The sequence below is a fragment of the Phoenix dactylifera genome, chromosome 2, assembly GCF_051530095.1.
Source record: "Phoenix dactylifera cultivar Ajwa chromosome 2, Ajwa_hap1_PhDact_Kaust_v1.1, whole genome shotgun sequence".
NCBI classification, from domain to species: Eukaryota; Viridiplantae; Streptophyta; class Magnoliopsida; order Arecales; family Arecaceae; genus Phoenix; species Phoenix dactylifera.
The window spans coordinates 25967302-25990069 of record NC_143191.1 but is presented as its reverse complement, the minus strand read 5'-3'; the positions used below and the strand labels follow the sequence as shown (position 1 = coordinate 25990069).

Sequence of the window (22768 nt, the reverse complement as noted above, 5' to 3'; positions counted from 1 at the left end):
AACCCAGTCAACGCAAGCTCAAGTGATGAAAACAAAAGTTCCCCTACTTCTTACCCAAGTTATTTATGCACAAGGCTACAACTGAGAACAAGAAAAATAAATTTTTATGAAGTGTATCCATTAGAAGTTTGACAACCAACAGAGCCTCACCATATAATAAAAGATGACTTGGAAAGCCCTCATGCAGAGTAATGCCTAACTCCACCCAGTAAATAATTACTGTCCTCCACAACACACATCTACTAACCACACAAGCTATATTTGTGATCTTACACGCATAAGCTACCTATATCATACGCTTAGATTAAAGTCATGGCGAAGCAGGAACTGGGTCATTGCTAGACACATAGGAAACAGCATCCTCTTTTCCTATGGCCACAAAATTTGCTGGAGCAGCCGGCCGTGTATTGCCGCACTTCCCATCCTTGCTCGTGGATCTGGCACCGTTGCTTCCACTTTGGTTTGTGTTCAGGGATAATCTTCGACCGGGAGTTCCATTTGATGCAGCGCCATTTGCACGAGGGCCCACAACTTTCTTTGGAGCAAGAGGCCGGTTTGGACTTGGCTTGGCGAAGATAGATTCCTGTTCTGTATTTAGTTGCTCGTGCAACCGCTTTTGATCCTGGCACATAAGAGTAGTGAAAGATTGAGTGAGATCAATACCAAAATTTAAATCCTAAACTTACATATGCTTGTAGACTGAAAACCATCTACATGCCATACAACCTCAGTTCAAATTGGAAAGGAAGTTGTTGATTCAATTAGGAGAATCATGAATTTCTAATACCTACATAAGATGGCCAAACATGCAGCAGCTCAGAAGCTAGCATATTTAGGAATGAAGCTCTATAGATAATCAAAAAGCAACCAAATACCTCGTATAGCATCGATAACGCAATTTTAATTGTGATCATATGATACAGTCACCAATTAGCATAATAATAGAGCAAATAAGAGTTCATGATTACCCGCAGTCTTCGTTTCTCTTCCTCTCTTTCATGCCTGAGCACAGTATATTCGTCTAGCATTGCTAGAAGAGGAACACCATCATACATGAAGCACAAACCATGATCTTCTTCCCATGCCCTGGTCTTTGCCACCAGAGTATCAACAAGAGCTAGCACAAAATATTTATCAAATTAGCAATTGGGTATATGAAACAGATCTATCTGACTATCTCCAGCAGAGTAAAAATGTCAAACCTTCAATCATCAAATAAAAAAAGAGACTAAAACTTCCACAGCTTTCATGGCATGATAATCTATTTTGGTTTTTAGATTCTAATAAAAAGGATATGTTGTGGACGTCATAAACTAATTTCTTTCTTAAAAAAGAATTGCACTATCCCACTTCGAGAGTAAACATATTTGATTCAAGATGAAAAGCCTCATAGGGTTTCATTTCAAATGCGGTCCTTTCCAGGACTGAGTCTCATAAAATCATGTGGAAAGGGCTTTGCCATAGAACTAATGCAGGCGTAAGTCAAACACCATCCATGCCTACAAAGACTTGGCCTCCCAGACAATTAAGTCTACAGTTGCACGCATAATGATCATCCATTCTATCCACAGGTCAGCCTTATGAATTTGCATGATCACATTATGCATAAATGCATATAGAAAAGCATGCACCTAGCAAGCTAAGGTACTGTCATTCCAATGGATTTTTTTTTACTTCTCTGCCAATCCCACATAGCTTGGAGATGTTTCAAGAAATAGGTTCTGAATGATTCCCTTTATTGATAAGGTAAACTATAGTAATATTTCTTCATGAAATTTCTTGATATGCATTTATGGCATTTCTGCCTGACATTAATGCACATCTTTATTCTGAGGAATTCCAAAATTGTCTTTGGGGATCAGATAAATACCTGGAATTTTATTAACCAAAATGCGAGCTTTTTCTGCACGCTTGAGGTTTAAATGTGCACCTCTGCTTGAGCTATACCTGTTTTCATCCTGAGACAGAAATGGATATGTAAGAGAGACAAATAATCAGTGGATGATCTGTAGGAAGTTTATCCTGAACTAATAGTATGTTGCTTTGAATTTCTACTTCGATGTTCCTGAAGACAACTATTTCTTTGTTAGAAGAAGACGAAGAACCCAATTTACCCGGTTATAGTCTTCTAGCCAGCTCTCTTCTTCACATGCTGACATCCACCTCTCTACCTTTTCTAATATTTCTTTTCTGCTGAGGGCCTCTTCTTTGGCTTTCAGTATCTGATTGTCCATGTCAGCTATTAATTCTGAAGGTTCAACATTTCCTGAGTCAATTAGAACCATTATTTTCTCTTGGGCAGCCACTGAGTCAATCTCTATGTGAGCACCAGCATAAATTTCTTCCAGTTCACTTTGTTTCTTTAGAGCTATTTCTTTCATCTTGCTGAACTTTAACTGATCTAACCTTTCAACTTCAACTTCAGCCTACATATAACAGCAAGCAGGAGAACTTTCAGCAAATTAAGAACATTTACAGACTGGTAAAAAGTAAAAAATGGCAGAAATTGATTACTTGCTCAATCAGATCAAGGGCAAGAGATCCTGGCACAGTGACTTCATCAACTGTAGCAGCCATATTACAGGTCACATGATCAAACAGACTCCGTTCCTCCGAAGATGTACCCATCAGATTCCAAAGATCGGAAAGCTGAGCTGCTAATTCTTGAAGCTGAGTATAGAATAAAAATCGGTTCTCACATCCATATCAAATAATCATAAAATAAAGCAAGTAAATATTATATATTATCTAGGATAAACATATGTGAAATAACTCTATAAATGCCAAAAGAGTTACCACTGCAAATGCAGATGAGTTTTCTGTTATGCTTTTCTGTAATACTTCGCCTTTCAGTTTAGCGTAACTGCATGATGCCTTGTTAACCATGATAAAGAAAATAATTCCATGTTCATTCCATTTAGTATTTAAGGTCATCTAGAGCACGGATACTGTTAACTTGATGACAATGATATAGAATTGGAGTTGACTCCTCCCTAGATAGAGCTGAGTCTCAAATCAAGAGAGGAAATGAGTGTATGGTCTCCATGTATTGCATTCAAGATCAGTCACTCCTAGAGAAGACAATTCCAATTCCATAGCCCAACAATCTAAAAAAAATAAAAATCCTCGAAAAATTTTAATTCGGCAACCTAGATATTAAAATTTTGGGGAAAAAAATGAATAAAAAAGTTGCTCATAGATCCGAAACCTAAGATTGATGCTGTCTGTTGGATTTTGATAGTTCAAAGGGACCCATTTAGTTCATAAATGCTTATCAGAGTGGTGGCTGGAAGTATATTACTAATCTCTCCTCAAGATATGATAGAAGTTCGACTCTGATGGGGTAATCCAGACCTTCCAGAAATGGATGTTAATAGAGATGTTAATAGATGATTTCCTTGCTCTCATCACTACCCTTACCAATATCTCCAATCAGAAGACAGCTTTTGTTGTACAGAATCACATATATCAGTTCCATCATAACTTAAAAGTTGGATTTTTGGAGATAAAATGCCTTAAGCATCACATTTAGAGAGACCATCAAAAAGCTAATGACTTGACAGCATTTCCAAGAATAAGAAGATGAATTGCTTATAGAAAGCTCCCTAGCTTTTGTCATATGATTCCCTTCACTCTAGTGGTATGATGATCATCTCATCGCTGGCATGCTAGTATATGCTAGAAAACCACCCTCTCCTTTCCTGCCATCTAACTGCAAGTTTCTCTTTAACAAGAAGTAGGCAAGTTGATCACTCGAGATACAACCTTTAACCATCTAAACAAATCAAGCATCCTAACAACTAGTGAAGAGAAATGTCCACTATTGATGAAACAAATTTTCAACATATGTAGTATCCTCTCTCAAGTAATTAAAACCACAAACTCTTATAAATTAGCATATATACTGAACTAAGCAAACATACATAACAAGAAAAGGCTCAAACCAGACTTGGGAGGTTTGAAAGAAGAAAATGTTCGAGCATAGAGCATCAATCCAACTATGTTTGACTGACATTAAGTTGTATTGTAGCATATCATAGAGAAAAAAAAAAGGTTAAGGTGAATATAGAGGATGTGTAATATTGCTGGCACAAATGCATACACCATTATCATATGGCAACCATCTGATATGATGCAATACAATATGGAAAGGTACATATGTAAAGCATATAAAGAGATGAAATAGGAACATAAAACCATAGTGATAGATTGTGAAAGAATAATGACTAAGGCAGTTTAAATACAAATTGAAAGGATGGAATTAAGCAGACTAAGCATCATCATTTGTGACGTAAAATAATGGTTAAGCTCCCCAAAAGGCAATAAATTATATAACAAGAAATGATGCTTTAGAATATAGAATGAAGAGATTGACAACTGCCGTATTTCACAGAAAAACTTTATGCTTCTCTATTTTTTCATGAATCCTAAACAGAGAGCATGTTGGAATATGTTCAGAATCTTTGCTGCCTTGTGTTTTCTCAGTGGGTTCCAGAACTAGAAGCCACGTCTAAGAATCACCAAGCACTGCTATTTGGGAGTCAAAAGCTCAATAGAGCATAATGCATGCATCCTCTACCAATGCTCATTTTCTTTGCTGCAAAATTTTCCAAATGGAGATCCTACCAAAGATAATTGTCCACACAAAGGCTTTGATTTTCTAAATCTTCAATTTTCCAACAACATTCGTACTCAATAGGCATATCATGTCACTACTTGCAGAAGAAATGTGCAATTTATCTGCATAGCATGAGAGATGGGCTTCACTGTCTCCTTGCTGCATTAATTGCCTATTTGCAATAAACTTGTCTTTACTAGTTATTTTGGGGATTTTGAATGATTGAAACCAAGAGCAGGATCATGTTTGAATCATTCCTTGATACTCAAACTTGAAGTAACTCACAAAAGTGAATATAAGACCATTACTTAATAAATTCAGGTGAAAAAATGATAATTGCAAAACATGATTGGAAGAAATATGTAACCTAAAAGAATGAGGTAGTATATACAGTTAACAGCTGAAAACTTACATACAAGATATGTGCATGATTACATGTATTGCATAAGAAAAAAATGATAAGATGGTTGTGCGGAATCAAGAAAGGAGAGGTACAAGAACAAGTGAATTAGAAAATACATAGGAGTTGCACTGGTCAAGTATGGACCACTGAAAAACACATTGAGACGGCATGGGCACGAGCACAGAGACTTGAGACATCCTAATAAGAAAGCGACTTGAATTCATAATGACAGTTTACAAAATGCAGGTGAAGACTTCAGATTGGATAGATGAAAGTTGGAGAAAGTATTTAAATAAGCTGATGGTCATAAAGGATGCATTTGCAATGTGAATGAATGGCAAATAATTACCTAGGAAGCTGAAACCATTAGTTGGGTTGTACAGTACTTTCCAGACTCTAATTGCTAATGAACCCTATCACATTGACACCACATGGTATACACTAAATGTTCTTACAAAGAAATATAAAAGATAAAGCACTAATAGCATGCAAGGTAAAACTAAGTAAGAGGAAAAGATTGAATGAAAGAAAATTGCTAGAATTACTTTTTGCAGTCTCATCCTTTTATCTTCTTCAAGCGCTACAACTGTCCTAGCAAGCTTTGATAAAGTATCATTGCTAATGCTCTTGGATTGCACACCAACAGAATCATCTAGGCTAGGATGAACTTCGGTTATAGTACTGTAGAAATCCATTCCTAATACGGCACAGAGATCATGTACTGTGCTCACAAAATCAAGGACTTTGTGCAGCCTATCACTCTGCCAAAACAGCATTGCAGATGTTAGAACGTATTTTCTGATTTTAATAAAGCATGACAAATTTCAAGGGAAAAAAAACAAGACCTTTTCTTTTTGAAGTTCTTGGAGTTTAGTGTGGTACTCATCTAACTTTTTCAGGGACAGATCATCTTCATCGACTGTAGGTGTCCCCACCTGCTCTCCAATTTTTAAATTGCCAGCAATTTCACCACATATCTGCTGAATTTGCAACTGTACATTAGCAAACTCCTTTATCCTCTCCTCTTTCTGCTTGCCTAACTGTTCCAATGCTGGTGCTATAGCTGCCAGCTGCTCTTTGATTGTACCAGATGACTTCTCAGGCTGCGGAACATCAAGGAACAGTAGTGAATCAGCTCCAACCTAACTTTAAACATACAAACTGCATCAGATAAATATAAGTTACAAATAATGTCTTTTTAGTCTTAAAGCTGTTATGTCTATGAATGTTGTAAGCTTAATTCCATATCAATTGAAGACACAACATAACAATGTCCCATAGCATATCCTTCAAAAGAAGACATCAACAAAAAGTAGAGTGCAGTAATTGCAGATTCACAAGATCAGGGTCCAAGGGATAGATTGTATTAAAACATCAATATAAACTTGATCTAGGCACAGGGATAAGCAAAGAATCAGTACAGTCACCTCCAAAACTGAATAAGGGGATGTTTTGATTAAGATTAAACAAAAATGGAACAACCGTGCATATAGATACATGTTATATGGACATGATGAGTGGGATGGGATGTGAATTGGGAAGTTTTGGGATGTTAACTAAACTAAATTTCAAAAATATGTCAAGTGAATTGTACAGATCCTTACACCCCCAATGTGCATTAGGAGTAAATATCTTTTTCAATTGAGCTTGGGGGAAAAATATGTTGGATAAACATACCTAACATTGTTCAGTTATTCAGATCAGTTCTAAAAAGTAAGTTCTTTATCTAATAGAAGCCAAGTGCTGGCAAAGGAACACGGTGATACTGAATGGTAAGATAATCAATCAACAAGTGCCTCATCCCATGATTCAAAGTGTGGGCACATAAGAAATTAATGCATGAGGATTGCAAATACATCTTTTAAGAGAAACAACCAAATATAAAATTAATGTTTCCTCACAATGTTGACATTGGTCTTTTCTCCAAGGGCAGAAAGAAGTCTGGCAAGCTCAGATTTCGAATCAGCCAAGCTCTGCATAAGAACAGCCCTTGACTTTGAAGCTTGATCAACTTTCCTCCTGTAGACATCCAAGCACTCCTGTTCTAGTTGAAGTAGCATTTTATCACGTTCCTCTTCACACTCACCAACTTCATCCCATATCAGCTGAAACAGAAAGCCAGTCATTTCCACCAATTATGGCGTAAAAGTAGTAACCTAAACTAGAATACCTGCAACTGCTGCAGCAAAGATCCACAGGTAGTTTCACCAGATAAACGATTTTGACTACCTGTGATTGCCATTTAGCTCAACGTGACCTGCACGGGAGGACAAGCTAATAAGCAAAGTTGTTGCAGCCGCATAAGAGTAGATGGGAAAATAAAGAAATGAGAACCAGATCTATACACCTTATCAAACCAAAAGGACAGTGAACTCTGCCACACTGCTGAATGATATACACTTGCTTGTCAGGTAAAATTCAAGATAGATAAATCACCTGGGAAAATCAAGTTCTGCAGCAACAGGGCAGAGCCAAATCTAGTTACTACTCCAATAGCCAGGCAAGAAAAACAAATATATTAACTGGTCATACAAGATATTTAATTCTGTTGGAACAAAAGACATTCCATGGTTCTGAGACAGGGAGCAACTACACATGTAACGACCACATAAAACTTTCCTTAAGTATTGAATGACAATTGTCCATTTCCCAACCGAAGGGTAGCACTGTTGGGCCACACTGATGAACAGCTACGAAATGTCCATCCCGACAACCATACAATTAGCTGTTGAAGCAATAACCGAGTTTGTTGCTTGGGAAATGCACACAAAACAAATTATCCTATTTGACCACATTGAAGCAGAGTCATTGAATTCGCACAGGATGGTATGCAAAATGCCAACAATTGGAGAACAGCATCCTTAAGGATCACCTTGATATTAAATTGCATGTCCATGACTCGGTAATCTCATAAAAATCTTATCTTTCACAATTATATACCCAGTAATTCCAGATGGCAACTATTTCTATCCCGATGGTGACTATTTCTACCAGAAGAAGCTAGAAGTAAGTCAAAACCGTGGATTCTTGTGAACTAAGCTTACCAGAGAGTACAGAGAGAATTATAAAAAGCAAAATCAACTAGAAATTTATCTAAGAGCAATAGCTTCCACGATGCAAACACTAGAAGTAACCATAAATCAAAGCCACGTCACAAAAGTGTACTAAAAATTCACTGAAAAAATAAGAGAAGTTAAGATCAGCTATAAAAGCTTCAAACCTTGTCTAAAAAAACTCCACATCAAAGCCACATCCTACTCGAATCACAAGATCGAAAGCATCAGCAATAGCATACGAGCATGTCAACAGCAGAAACCCTTACGAAAACCTCTCTCCGTCAAAAAAACAACAGTAGTGCACGCCAAAGAAAACACGTCCACTGCTAATATAGCACGAAATCAAACTTCAAAACATGGAGATCTCGATCTAAACCAAATCGAGATCAATGTGGTCAGAAAAAGGCGAAAAAGGAGCAGGATTTCACGAGATCACGAGAAGAAAGAGAGCTCCAGCACGCCAAAGCGAGGGAATGCGGGAAAAAAAGCAGAAAAGCTCACCTGAGAGCCAACTGGCGATCTACGGCATCGAGATCTTGCGATGGGTTTCCATCAAAAAAGAGATCTTGCGTTAGGATCTGAGGGATCCCCTGTTCTTCTCAGAGCCGAAGCAGAACAAAGTGGAGAGGAGTGCAGCGGCAGCCGAAGCGCGGCTTCTCGCACATGGGATGGAAGAAATGCGATGCATGGACCAAGGTGCAACAGGTTGACCTCGCAGGAGCCGGCGTTCGCGAGCATTATCGATGGAAGCCACGTAGTGGAACCGAGCGGCCTGATGAATCTCGACGCCTCGTGCGTCGCGATCGACGCGACCGGCCACGTGACGCGAATTTTCGGGAGGCCCCCAGGAAATGCGAAATAATTCAGAGACCAACTTATGAAAACCCACCGCCGCAAACCAAGGCTGAACCACTGGTAAAGTGGGGTCCAAGATAGAGAAGTAGGTGAAGATTCGGGGTCCCGGTTGGTGCCGTTAGGTACAGTGCCACTCCCTCTTTCCTACTGGACTGTAAGTCGGTAACTTTAAGCAACAATTTTATCCACCATTCACCATTCCTTAATTAAGAAATCCTAATAGCCTCTCGCCCTACTAATTCTCGCTTAACTACCTTAATACACTTTGTTAGCCTTAATCCCCAAGGAAACAACCCTTTGGTAACAAGTTTGGGCCAAGTGCCGGTGACTCATTCCAGTTTACTCATATATATCAGAAGATAAATAAAGCTAAAGATTGAGTTGCTTTTTTTTTGCCGTTCATCACTCGAAGAAGTTTTTTTTGGACTTATTTTGTAACCCCTCTCTTGCCTTACGCCTTTTTTTTTTTTTTTCGTTGTCTCTGCTGTGGTATTCATCTTAGAGCAGTATCCGCCGCACACCACGCATCAAGATTCGTGCGATGGGATATGATAATGGAGCTTTCGTTTAAGGAAGGGACCCCGCGAGCGATGGTGGTACCGTGCGCCGTGTATCAGCTTTCTCAAGCAGAGAGCATCATCTCCTGTCCTTTTGCTTGGCCCATTGGCCGTCGCCACAACGGGTTCTGAAATGGTGGGGGCCGCACTGGAGCGCGGCACATGGCGGTTCACGTGCATATAGTAGACCCGAATCGAATCATGAACGTCGATCTACCCCTTTAAACAAAGGAGACCGTGATGGTACAAGACTTGATGGATTTTTGACCTCGCTATAACCGTTGGATTTTAATCCATCCAGGCCTTGAATCGTACAAATCCTCCGATCGACATCTAAGGGGTTTTATTAGGTGTGTCGAGCATGACAGGGACGGCTAGTACCGTGTCCTCGCAACGAGCAATCGAGTGGACGGGAGAAACTGGACAGCCAATGCACGGTGTGCAACGTCATGTATACGTTCGAGTTTTTGACAATTTGTTTCATGACTCCCTGTGCCTCCACATGCTTAATAGTTAATATATACATGGAGGCATGGAAGGCAAATATGGACGACTCATCATTAACATTGCTCATAAATGAGTATGAAGAGTTGTTACCACCCCCCCCCCCCCCCCCCCCCCCCCCCCCCACCAAAAAAAAAAAAAAAAAAACACAACTATGAAGAGCAAGCATTTAACATCCACAATTATATCAATGCAAGAATGTTGAGCTAAACACAACAAGGGCTTATTAGATGTCAAAAATTCTTTGTGCTAGCAACTCTAAAGTAATTTTATTGAGCTTATCCATAGTATACATAGATAAATCCTAATTCAAACTAGATCAATATGCACTGTAATAAAGTCATGCGCGCTAGATGAACTTACAATTAGTAAAAGAGTTTTTTTAACATGAATATTCTTCTAAAAATTAAAATTTGCATAAATATTCTCTTAAAATTTATATTTATTTTTTATTCTCATCAAACACTATTTTTGCACACATGCCCCTAATATAACGATTATTCTAATGGCGTTAATAAAAACCATATTTATTTTAATTAAAAGTAAAATAAAATTTTGAAATTACTTTTTGTTCCCTGTTGCGATCGTCTTATAAATGTTTCTGATAGGGAAAAAAATAGATCGTTCAGCCCACAACTAAAAGGCCGTCCAATTTCGGCCCAGTAAATGTCAACGATAATCAGCTGAATCTTCACTTCGGCCCAAGGTCAGCTCGTCTTCGGGACTTCGCCAAAAGCTCCACCAACTCCAGACATTCACCGACCTGCTCCGACCAAGCTCGGGGCGCCTACCCTAGCAGTACGCTCCGACCCTCGAGCTCGGGGCGCTCTACCGAGCACGCCTCGAAACATGGGAAGCTGACCTGCTCCCAGCATTCGCCAAGCCGACCTCGTCAAACGCATGTCGCAACTACTTAACGAACTCGGTCTCGCCAACGACTGCACCCATATGCGGATCTACGCCTACCTACGTGGCTGTACTTCACAGCACTACCGTGTCACGTCTCAATAACTGGCCCTCAGCAGTCAGACGATACCTTGACTACTCCGGCCATACCCTGTCGTGACTGTCAACACCCTACCGTTCTCAAGAACGGGTAGTATTACACGCCACCAGCTAGCCTAAGCTGCGCGCCATCTGGCTCAAACCCATGCCCCCTCATGATGAGGGCTGACAGTGCTTCTGCCACTTGGGCTACTCCATTGAGACTATAAATAGCTCGGTCAGGTAACTTCTAAGGGACTTTTGGCCGGACCAAATTTATCCCACTCTAACTTGATCGTCGGAGGGCCCTCACTGAAAACATTGGTGAGGCTTTGTGCAGGTCCACAGCCATCGCGCAAGAGGTGGCTCCTATTGATGGGGACATCAGAGCCCTTCATCCAGATGATCCTGAGCCCCCGGATTGAATCAGACCCGTTTATTTGCATATTTATTTTATTTTATTTCTGGGTTTATTTGCATTTAGGGATTTATTTGTGGTTTATTTTATTTCTGGGTTCATTTGCATTTTAGGGCTTATTTGTGTTATTTGTGGGCTTATTAGGAGTTATTTTTGTGTAAGGGGGGTTTCATGCAAATTGTGTATTTGGGCCCTATATATAGGGAACTATTTTCTTGATTAGGGTTTAATGAAGAATTAGACATTTTCTCTCCACCTATTCTCCTCCTCTCTTCTTCTCTTCTCCTCTTCTCCTCCTCCTCCTCTTTCTCTTCTCCCTCTTCTTCTGTTCTGATTTAAATCCCACTGAAGTTTTTCCTCCAGATTTGGTGCGGCATCACCTATCTTCTTCTTCCAACCACCGGCGGCTCCCTCGGCTCCACTGGCGTGGTCACCCTTGGGCCAAATTTGAACCACAACAGTTTTTTTTTTGCACATTTAGCCATTAAAACCATTAATTTTTTAACGGCTTTAGATGACGTGGGTACTTATGCAAAAATATAGATAAAAATGGTAGTATAGTAAAGAAAATGTTTTACGAAGATATATATGCAAATATCAAATTTTAAAAGATATTCATGCAAAATTCGATATTTAGAAGAATATTTATGAAAAAAATTTAATAAAAATATAGAAGTGCATGCCAAGAGAAACTACCGTTTCTTAAACCCAAAGTTTTAGTAAATTTGGCTGGTGGAATCTGATGTGTAACACCAAGTTGTAGTTTCCCAACTTTCATCTTTAGTCCTAGGGAATGTTTTAAGACTGTAAGGTTGAATTCATAGCAGGGAAAGTCAAAATACTATAGAGTGGGAGTAAATGGGTATAAAAAGTGAAAAAGATTAAGTGCACCCGGTGAGCTTTCCACATGATAAGTAAATTTAGGAGAGCATATTAATTTCATTGCAACTTTATTAGCACATGTTTTTCATTTGATTAACAAAATATCAATTTACAACAAAAATATCAAATTTGTAACATGACAATGAACAAGGATTTATGTAACCATTTGAGCAGCAAATATTTGAGATTGTAATCATAAGATCCCCAACCTTAATGAAGAAGTGAAAACACTAGAAAGATTTAGTAAAATATTTGTTTTTCAAAAACAAAAGAGAAAAAAAAAAGATCAATTAGGAGCAATAATAATCCTGCATTAATTAATATCTGCACATAAACAATTGCAGGGGAACGCTCTAATGAGCAAATTGTGAGGAGGAAATGAAATTGATGGCTAAGTCCTAATTGGCATACCCAGTCCCTGTTTGCCAGGTACTTGTAGGTCTCACTCAACTAACCAACGACAACCGAGTATTGAATTAATAAATTTATTTTATTTTTATTATACTTTACCGAATCTCGTAGCATCAAAAGAGATGCTACGATGGTTCCATTTTATTAAATTCACAAATTATATTTATGTAACAAGTTTGGCATGCAAAAAGGAAGAGAACTTAATTGGTACTCAACAGCAGTCGATAATGGTGGATTTGGACAATGTCAAAGCTGGAATTTTGATGTTCAAACTCTACTATGAAATCCAAACATGCAGTTGTAAATTGTGAAGCTGAGAGCTAAACTTTTTGACCTTTTCGATAAAATCTGAGAGCTAAACTTCATCCCGGTGATTCAAAAGAGATCATACAGGAACTGGGAAAAACTAATCAGATTTGCTGGACCTAAAAACAGATCAAAACATTCAACCGGATAGGTTGCAAGAAACTTTTAGTCACAGTTGCGAAGCAACTTTTGATCTGATCTAGGTAGGCTGGACTCACATTTGATCCATTTGCACCCCTAAATATGAAGTGAGATAGAAACTGTTATGTTCTCTTTCTACTTCAGAAGTACCATTTATTTTAAACCTCTCTCTTGTTAGTGATGGGGCAAAGTCATAAACATAAAAAGAGAGAGCAAACTTCAAAGGAGGAAAAACTCGAAGAAAACTTTTATCAAGTTTGGCCACACTTATAAATAAGAATCAACGAGTATTTATGGTAGTTGCTTTACAAGTGTCAAGAACAACTGAAAAATAAACATCTAAAAGATTGACCTCACCAACTAGATAAAGATAAGAAATGATGATAGATTTAATATACTACATAACTTAATCCTAAAAGATAAAAATAAACTAGGAATTTGGATTAGCTTCAACATCCCCTCTTTTTTTTTTAAGATTCGGTCAACCTTGCCATTCCCATTATACACTTAAGCCTGATGAATGAGTCAAACTTCAAAGGCTTGGTAAGAATATTTGCAATCTAAGCTCTTCGACTTGCAATAAACTAGTTGGACTTGATTTTTATTCACTTGATCTCGGAGGAAGTGGAATCGTGTGTCTATATGCTTACTTCTTTCATGAGTAACTGGGTTCTTTGCCACATCAATACCTTAAACGTTATTAAAAAAAAACCTTTACAGACCCTTTAATTGAAATGTAAATCTGATTCTAACATAATTCTCAAAGCCAAATTGCTTGACATGCACTGGAAGCTGCAGTCATGTATTCTGCTTCATATGCGGACAAAGGAACAACTCATTGCTTTTTTGAGGACTATGAGAAAGCTGTAGAGCCAAAATTGAAAACATAATCCAAAGTGTTTCTTCTACCATCTTGATTGCCACCCTAATCATTGTCAGAATATCCAATCAACTCATATGTGTTGGTTGAAGAATAAAATAATCCATGGTCACAGGTACCTTTTATGCAGTGCAGAATTCTTGGATCCACAATCGAATCACTATATTCCTTGGATAATTTGGCTCCAACTACAATTGGAGTGCGCATGGGATTAACCAAAAATATGAAACTTTTTAAAAAAATTTTGTAGCATGCTTCTTATGACAGAATAATTCCATATTCCATACCTTGAAATGCTTGGAATTATCAAAAACTTCAGATTTTCTTTTCGAAAAATAAACCCATATTTTCCTACTAAAATCATCTATGAAAGTGAGAAAATACCAACCAATTTTTTTCCAATGGATGGAGTATTCATTGGACCATACACATCAGAATGCAATAGTTCTAGCGGTTTTAAAGCACATTATTTATTTCCTCCTAAAACTGGTCTTCTATGTTGCTTTCGAAAAATATATCCCTTACAAAATTGTTTAGAATGTTCTATCATAGGTAGGCCCTTAGGCCCTTTACCATATTTCTTTGAGCAAGCAACTTCAGACTCTGAAAGTTTTGAACCAAATCTAAGATGCCAAACCATGACTCATCTTTTGCATTAGCACTCCAGCAAAGATAAATATCACTCTTAACTTCTACTGGAAACATATGACTTTTTGATAGTGGAGCTTTTAGAATGAAGTTACCTCTGTCATCGTAGATGGCATTGTGCTTATCATCCAACTGCATATCATAACCTATTTCAATAAGTTGTAAATTAGTCTTCATGGCAAGGACAAAAAATGCAACAGAACTGTACTTCAGTTGAATAAGAATTCTCCCTTTACCTATTGCCGGTACCATACTGTCATCTGCAAATCTGACTACAGTCAGCACCAATTCATCCAAATCAACAAACAACTCCTTGTTTTCAGTCATATGGCTGGTGCAGCCTGTGTCAAGAAACCAAATGTCTTTGCCTGCATCTTCCTCTTTTAAAGAAACCATAAGGAGAGTGTGACATTTTGCATCATCTGCTTCTTGTACAAAACGAGCTTGTTCTCCAGACTAATTGTCTTTTCTGAATCTGAACTCAGATGCATAATGCCCATAACGATAACAATTTATAGCATTTAACATGTAACTTGTCATACCTTCCTCGCCATTGTTCACATCCTTTTTGTGAGGTTTGTTGGCTTGAATCAAGTTGGTGACCATCTGAATGGTGAGACTCATTCCTGCCATTTACTGTACCATAACCATGAGTGCTTCTATATATGTCCTCTAGAATTACCTCGCTGGCTTCTACCATGGCCTCTGCTATGACCTTTCGTAGCACCAATATCTCTATCACTTGATTGGTTTCTCTACGCCTTTCTCATTCAACTGATGCTCATGAGCTTCTAGTGATTCTGTTAACTTGTCGACTGTCATTGTGGATAGTCCTTCGACTCTTCAATTGCCACGATAATGTGTTCGAATCTTGTTGTAATGTTAGCAAGATCTTTTCCACCATGGCAAGTTCTTCAATCTTGTCTCCATTTGCTCTCATTTGATTTGTCAAGGCCAATACTCGAGATACATAAGCATAAATAGTTTCAGTATTTTCCACTTGCAAAAGCTTAAATTGACATCTCAAAGTTTGAAGTCTCACTTTTTTGACCTTCTTGGATTTTTTTTATAGGATTTTAAAATATCACATGCTTGCTTTGCCGTAGTTTCCCCAGAGATCTTCTCAAGTAGCGTGTCATCGACACCTCGATGAATGAAAATAATGCCTTCTTATCTTTCTTTTTGTTCTCTCAGGGGGCTTGTTGCTGGGCGTTGGTTGGATTCTCCCCAACTTCAGCAACTCTCAACTTCCACAACATCAAGTATTTCTTGATAACCAAAGAGTATCTTCATCTAGATACTCTAATTATCAACATTTTTTTTTAGGAAAATAGGGAGGTAGAAGACCACCCAAAGTTTGTTCAAACGAAATATTTACAAATCAACTACAAGCTGAATGATTGACAACTCATAGAAGAAAGAACCTAAAGCAAGGAACCAGATTGATAAGATATTAGGTAGCAGAGAGGCTAGAGGTTATCTTCCTAACCAAGTAGGAGGTTGTGGAAGTAATCCACCCAAAGCCACCGAGGCAATCGAGCGCCTCTTATTGAGGAATAGGAGGTTGTGGTCACAGAGGGTAAACCAATCATTGACAAAAGTAATCCACCCAAAGCCACCGAGGCAATCGAGCGCCTCTTATTGAGGAATAGCCTGGCGTTTCTCTCCTTCCACACACCCATACAAAAGCAGCATACAACATAAGAATTAGAGGTCGCACCTTTAAAAATTTTTTTATTGAGCCATTTTAAACAAAGAAAGTAAGAGAAGCTTGTGGATGAAGTACTCCTAGAGCTAGGCATATAGTCTTCCAAATCGAAGAGAATAAATGACAGGAGGAGAATAAATGGTCGGTCATCTCTAGAGCTTGGTTGAAATCACGCACCCACCAAGGTTCTTTCCGAGCCTTCTGCCAATTAGATCTCGTGTTCGGTTTCTTTTTCCAACAGATCCATAAGAAATATTTGATTTTAAGAGGAATAGGCAAGCACCAGAGTGAGGAAGCAAAGCTGCATTTCACCGCTCTCAAGTTGAGGAATTGATATAGGGATGAAGAGGAAAAGGTCCCTTTGCTGTTGGCCTGCCACAGAACGATGATCCTCCTCCTGATCAGGGGCGGCCCAATACTTTTGGGGGCCTAAGGCGAATCCAATAGATGAGGCCTTTTTTTTAATAATAAAATTTTAAATAAGTATAAAATATTTTTTAAAAATGATATAAAAATAGATAGTAATCAAGTATAATATTCCAGTAAAGATACACGAATCTAATAAGAATAGATAAGAAGTCTTTTCAATTTAATATAATTTTTGAATGAAAATATAGAAAAGTAATTAACCTAAGAAAAGAGCCATGAAACTGATTAAATAACTAAGATAATGCTTAATAATACTTTTATTCTATCAAGTAAGAGTAGAATAGGAAAAAATCATCCTATGGCACTTCATGGTCAAGATAAAGAAATTATGGGAATTATGGTAAAGCAAGAGCAAAATTTGTCCAGGCCTTTTCTATAAAAAAAAGTAGGGGCATTATGGAAAATTCACTCGATCTAATTAATAAAAATCCCATCCCACCATCTTCCTTTCAAAGTGAGTACCCTTACTTGGTGAGTACCGAAGCAGCTACTGCAGCATCACAGCACAGTAGCCATTCAACACCCACCCCCCCCCCCCCCCCCCCCCCCCCCCTCTTCCCTCCTTTTCTCTCTCTACCCTCCAAGAAGTCCATCTCCAATCCCCCTATCTTTCTTCCCGATGGCCCAGGTGGATCAGGAGTATTGTGAGGGAAGGAAAACCAAGACCAAAACCAAAAAAGAGAAGGGATGAAAGATAAGAGTGGCTTCAGGCGGGTATCAAGCCAACCAAATCCCTCCTCTCTCTCTCTCTCTCTCTCTCTCTCTCTCTCCCCCCCTCCACCCAAAACAAAACTACTGTCCCCAACTTCCCAAATTGCTCCTCTGCAGGCCAGAAAACTCTCCACCTCCCTTCCATCAAGGGGGAAGACTCGTAGCCAGCTCCTGTTTCCGTTTTAAAAGGGGCCTTTGCTTCCTTTTGATCACGGTGCCAAAAACTTCCCCCTCTCTCTCTCAATTTCTTTTCTCCCTTCACCTCCCGGGGCCTTCCATTGGCCCGGGGCCTTAGGCGACCGCCTCGATCGCCTAAGGCTCGGGCCGGCTCTGCTCCTGATTAAGAGTAACAGATGCCAAAAGAGAGGAGAGCTGAGTGAATTGAGCACGGACCGCAGTAGGAACAACTTCAGGCAATCTAATTCTCCAAGTTGAAGTTCTGTAGTGGAAAAACCTTGCCCCAGTGCCTTGTTTTCTCCTGATCAAGACATAGAGGTCCGGGAAAATCTGCCTTCCAGAAGAGTGCACCATGACCTATAGCGGACCCGGTTCCAGAAAGATAGAAGCACACCTCTAACCTTTTTCCAAAGGCTTGAGCACCTTTGCAAAGTCTTCCAATTTGGGGAGAGCTTGACTCTTCTGTGATAGGCAAAAAGAATTTGTTTCTTCCATAGCCTCAGATCAGGAGAGAGCAATCTCCAGCCCCATTTGGATAAGAGAGACAAGTTAAGTTGCTGGAGATTTTTCACCCCCAGTCTGCCCTCCTCGAGCATGCAAACAGATGGCCAATTCATCTTGCAAGATAGCCCCCCTCCATTGGCCGGGCCAGACCACAGAAAAGATCTTCTGTACCTGTCAATCCTCTTAGAGACCCAAACTGGTACCTTCTTAAAAGAGATAAATAATAGAGAGGAAGTGAAGTGAGGACCGAGTTCATAAGAATGAGCCTTCCTGCAAAAGAGAGAATTTTGCCTTTCCACATGGCCAGCCTAGATGCCACCCTCTGCAGCAAGTTGATTGAGAGGCCTGAAACCAGCTCAAAACTGTAGAGGATGATCTTCAAAGCAGCAATGTATTCTCTTTTGGCCTTAGCAAAAATGAGGGTGTCGTCAGTATATTGGAGAATCTTTGTGCTGCCTCTAACCCATTGGTTTCCTAGTCCTCAAAAAGCCCTTCTGACGTCTCAGAGCCCATCCATTCCACCGAGGGGATCTAATTGAGTTTCTTTCAGAAGTTAGCAGATTTATCGATGTTGGGGGAAAAACCCCAAAATCATACCACTACGGAGGCGCTCGGCCAAAAAGCGCCGACCAGAAAGGAGCTCGGCCAAAAAGCGCCGACCAGAAAGGAGCTCAGCCAGAGGGGCGCTCGACCAGAGAGAGCGCCAATCTGAAAAGATGCTTGGCCCAAAAGTGCCGACCGGAGCGCCAAGAGGCGCTCGGACCAACCAACGTCCCAAAGTAGGGATGTTCGCCTAGAAAGAGCCGACCAGGAAGACGCTCGACTAAAGGGCGCCGATCAGAGAGAGCGCCAAGAGGCGCCCAATCAAAATAACCAAGTAGAGATGCTCGGATAGGAACAACCGACCAACGGACGCCGACCAGAGAAGCGCTCAACTAGAAAGCGCTGACTAGAGAGCGCCAAATAGAGGTGCTCGGCTAGAAGGTGCTCGCCCAAAGGGCGCCGACCAGGAGTACTTGAAGCAACCCCGCCACAGGGCGCCCCATTGGGCGACCAGCTCGGCTCGGCACCCTTGCCGAGCCGATGCCTTAACCAAATGTTCAACCTCCGCCTAAAGTCCAAGGGACTTGACAACTCCTACGGCTTGCGACCTGCCACTATCTCCAAGCCATCAAGGCATAAGATCTCCGCAGGCGTTCGGCACGACCTGCCATTCATGCATGAGACTCCCTCAAGTCTCCGATGCACTCAGGCATTTAATGAACACGGCCCAAGACGATCTCCGGATCACTGAACCATCAGAGCGTATGGCTCTACCTGGCCGCCGGTTCATTTGGTAATAAATGCACTTACCATCCACAGACCCCAGGCCCGCTACGGCCGGCGGTTCAACCACTCCAACAGGTCCGATCGACCGTGACAACTCCCTGGTTCCGGTCTGATTCGGCCCCGTTCTCCACTATGCCATAAATGGGCCAAATCGTGCCCAATTATCACAGACAGGGACAAATCCCCCGGTTACCTCCCAGGTAACGTAATCCCCTCCTATAAAAGGGAACCTGGGAGAACCAAGGGGAAGAGGACAACAAAAAAACGAAAACAGATCCCCGGGACTGAACCCGCCGGGAAGCACAGACACAAGGGAGGACATCATCCTCTTCGTCTTCTTTATCTTATCCAAATGTTCTTGCTGTCTTCTCCAGATACTCTCTTCCCTGCTCTCTCCACATATTGGCCCCCTCTGACTTAAGCATCGGAGGGCCGGCGCCGGGGAGCCCGGCCACCGGCTTTTTGCAGGACTTACACCCCTCTAGGAGGACGTCACCGGCCGGCGCGCCGCCGTCCGCCCTTCCGGTAGCGGAGCTCCTCCTCCCCCTGTCCTGGCTTCGTGGTAGCCCCCGGGTCCAATTTCCAGCAACAGTTGGCGCTAGAAGGAGGGACCGAGTTCGCTGCCATGAAGCTAAGAAGCAAAGGGGCTTCCAACGCCTCTCGACGTCCACCACCTAGTCCTGAGCATTCCGTCCGAAACTCACCACCTCCGGCCGAGTCAACCCCTCAAGTCCGGCCGGAGCAGTTTGATGCCCTGGTGCAACAAGTGCAAGCCTTGGCTACCGCTGTCCAAAGCTTGCAACCCAGGGGCATCCCAACGGCACCGTCTCCTCCAGCTCCAGCTCAACCGGAGCCTCCTACAAGCGGACTTCCCCTTCGAGGCCAGGACTTCCAAGTCCAGGCCTCCCTCTGGAGAGAGCACCCAGCGAGAGGCTACGGAGGCTGGCCACAGCCTTCAGAAGCTGAGTCGGTTCCAGGGCAACCTGCGCTCGAACGAACCGCTGCAGCGATCCTCCAGAATGATGAACTCGACAAGAAGGTCGAGAAGTTGGAGCGCCAAATCCAGGCACTCCACGGGAGAAAATCAGGACGTGATAACGACTTCGAGTTCACTACGAAGTCTCCCTTCTCCCCGGAGATCGAAGATGAACCGGTCCCACCACGGTTCAAGATGCCCCAGGTGGAGCCCTACAACGGCAAGGCTGATCCCCTGGACCACCTGGAGAGTTACCGGGTCTTAATGGCCCTACAAGGAGCCTCGGAGGCCATGATGTGCAAAGCTTTCCCGGCGACACTCCGAGGGCCAGCCCGATTTTGGTTTACCGGGCTGAAGCCGAGTACTGTCTCTTCCTTTGAGCAGCTCGGCAGACAATTTGCTGGCAACTTTGCCGCCAGCCAGCCCCAACGGCGGACATCTGACTCCCTCCTTGACATCAAACAAAAGGAGGGAGAATCCTTCAAGGAGTACTTGGACCGGTTCACCGCCGCAACATGGGAGGTCCGGGAGCTTGACCAGTCAATCGCCATGTCAGCATTGAAGACTGGAGCCCGGTCCTACAGATTCCTCTTCTCGATCGAGAAGAATTTTCCCACGGACCTCCCCGAAATGTTCGCTCGGGCGCGGAAGTATGCCAAGGCAGAAGAGGCCGTGGCAGTTAGGCGGGGTGGAACCGAGCAGAACCCCAAGAAAAGACGCCGCGAGGAGCGCGGCCGACCCAGAAGCCCGTCTCCACGACGAGCTAAGAATCCGCCCCGCCCGAAGAGTCCACCCCGGTTGAGAGGACCGCCGCAGCAGAGGTCACTCCGCCCGAGGTTCCCACTGCAGGCCCGTGCACCTGAAGGGAGGTATGAAAAGTATACTCCCCTCAATGCTCCTCGGGCTGAAATCCTCATGGAGATTGAGAGTCGGGATTGCATCTGGCTCCCCCCTCCAAAGCCAGACACCAGAATCCGGCGTGATCTCCGGAAGTATTGCCGTTTTCACCGGGATCACGGCCATGATACCGAGGATTGTTATCAGCTCCGAAATGAGATCGAAGCACTCATTCGCCGAGGGGTGCTCGATCGGTTTGTGCAAGGCCGGCGTGAAGGGAAGAAGCCAGCCGAAGGAGCAGCACAGCCTGAAGGTTCCAATGCCAACAGGCCCATCGCCGGCGTCATCAACACTATCCGAGGAGGGACCTCGGCTGGGGAAGCCTCAGGGGAAGGAGCCTCCTCGAAGCGCCCGCGCACCTCTGAAGCCATCTCCTTCTCAGATGACGATCTAGAGGGAGTCGAAACTCCCCATGATGATGCCATGGTCATCTCCATGATCATAAATAAATTTGATGTAAAACGCATCCTGGTTGATAATGGAAGCTCGGCGAATGTTTTGTATTTTGATGCTTATTGTAAAATGGGGATGACAAAAGAACAGCTACGGAGGATGAATGCTCCGCTAGTTGGATTCACTGGGGATTCAGTCCCAGTAGAGGGCGAGATCGACCTTCTGGTCACAGCCGGGCTCGCCCCTCGTGAAAGTACCGTGGGTATGAGCTTCCTTGTGATACGCCTGCCCTCGGTTTACAACGCCATCCTTGGAAGGCCAGGACTCAACGCCCTCCGAGCAGCGGTCTCAACTCACCACCTGCTGATGCGATTCCCCACCAGCCAGGGAGTCGGTGAAGTCCGAGGGGACCAAATGGTGGCAAGGCGATGCTACCTAGCGACCCACGAGGCAAGACGACCAGCCGAGGTGCCCGCCCCAACGACTGACCAGCCCTCAACTGAAGTTATGGAGGCACGGGTCAACCCCCAGAAAGAGCGGGTAGAGCCTGGTGAGTTGTTAATTCAAGTTCCCTTACGAGAGAACTTTTCCGAGCTAACCGTGCAGGTCGGCTCTGGCCTTGGCGAAAACGAGAGGAGTCGCCTCGTCGACTTCCTACGGGACAATATGGATGTCTTCGCCTGGTCGCCTGTAGACATGCCGGGGATAGACCCGGAGGTCATGGTCCACCGGCTTCAGGTGAAGCCGACCTGCAAGCCCGTGCGACAAAAGAAGCGAGGCGCCACCCCTGAACGACAACGAGCAGCATCCGAGGAGGTCGGCAAGCTCCTTGAAGCCGGCTTCATCCGGGAGATATCCTACCCGGAATGGCTCGCCAATGTGGTCCTCGTCAAAAAAGCTAGCGGAAAGTGGCGTATGTGCGTGGACTACACCGACCTGAATAAAGCCTGCCCGAAGGACAGCTTTCCACTTCCCAGCATC

The 22768-nt window shown here is 42.4% G+C and overlaps 1 protein-coding gene and 1 long non-coding RNA gene across 4 annotated transcripts; both read right to left on the bottom strand.

Moving 5' to 3' along the window:
• Positions 1–82: 82 nt before the first annotated feature.
• On the bottom strand, positions 83–8923 carry LOC103713614 (65-kDa microtubule-associated protein 1). Of its 3 annotated transcripts, XM_088715704.1 has the most exons (12): positions 8579–8726; positions 8242–8400; positions 7369–7473; positions 7192–7278; positions 6923–7126; positions 5867–6124; positions 5567–5782; positions 2515–2670; positions 2115–2426; positions 1871–1958; positions 969–1117; positions 83–622 (listed from the first exon to the last, which is right to left on the bottom strand). In XM_088715704.1, exons 4-12 carry the CDS (start codon positions 7261–7263, stop codon positions 311–313), a joined length of 1767 nt encoding a protein of 588 aa, XP_088571830.1. In that variant the 5' UTR covers positions 7264–7278; positions 7369–7473; positions 8242–8400; positions 8579–8726; the 3' UTR covers positions 83–310. The 3 variants fall into 3 exon arrangements, with proteins under 3 accessions (XP_088571830.1, XP_008798834.2, XP_088571831.1); XM_008800612.5 differs by lacking the exon at positions 8242–8400 and having other exon boundaries at positions 8579–8923; XM_088715705.1 differs by lacking the exons at positions 7369–7473; positions 8242–8400.
• Positions 8924–14639: 5716 nt separating this feature from the next.
• Positions 14640–16766, bottom strand: LOC120106618 (uncharacterized). The gene is made up of 2 exons (XR_005508719.2): positions 14900–16766; positions 14640–14809 (listed from the first exon to the last, which is right to left on the bottom strand). It is a non-coding gene; the product is annotated as an uncharacterized LOC120106618 (long non-coding RNA).
• Positions 16767–22768: the final 6002 nt, after the last annotated feature.

Bases quoted from the DNA above. Each gene is read 5' to 3' on its own strand.
- LOC103713614 (XM_008800612.5), bottom strand. From the start codon at position 7,263: ATGGCAATCACAGGTAGTCAAAATCGTTTATCTGGTGAAACTACCTGT. The intron at 6,125-6,922 runs GTGAGGAAACAT...GATGTTCCGCAG, and splicing joins AAAAGACCAATGTCAACATT to CCTGAGAAGTCATCTGGTAC. The intron at 5,783-5,866 runs GTCTTGTTTTTT...CTGTTTTGGCAG, and splicing joins AAGAACTTCAAAAAGAAAAG to AGTGATAGGCTGCACAAAGT.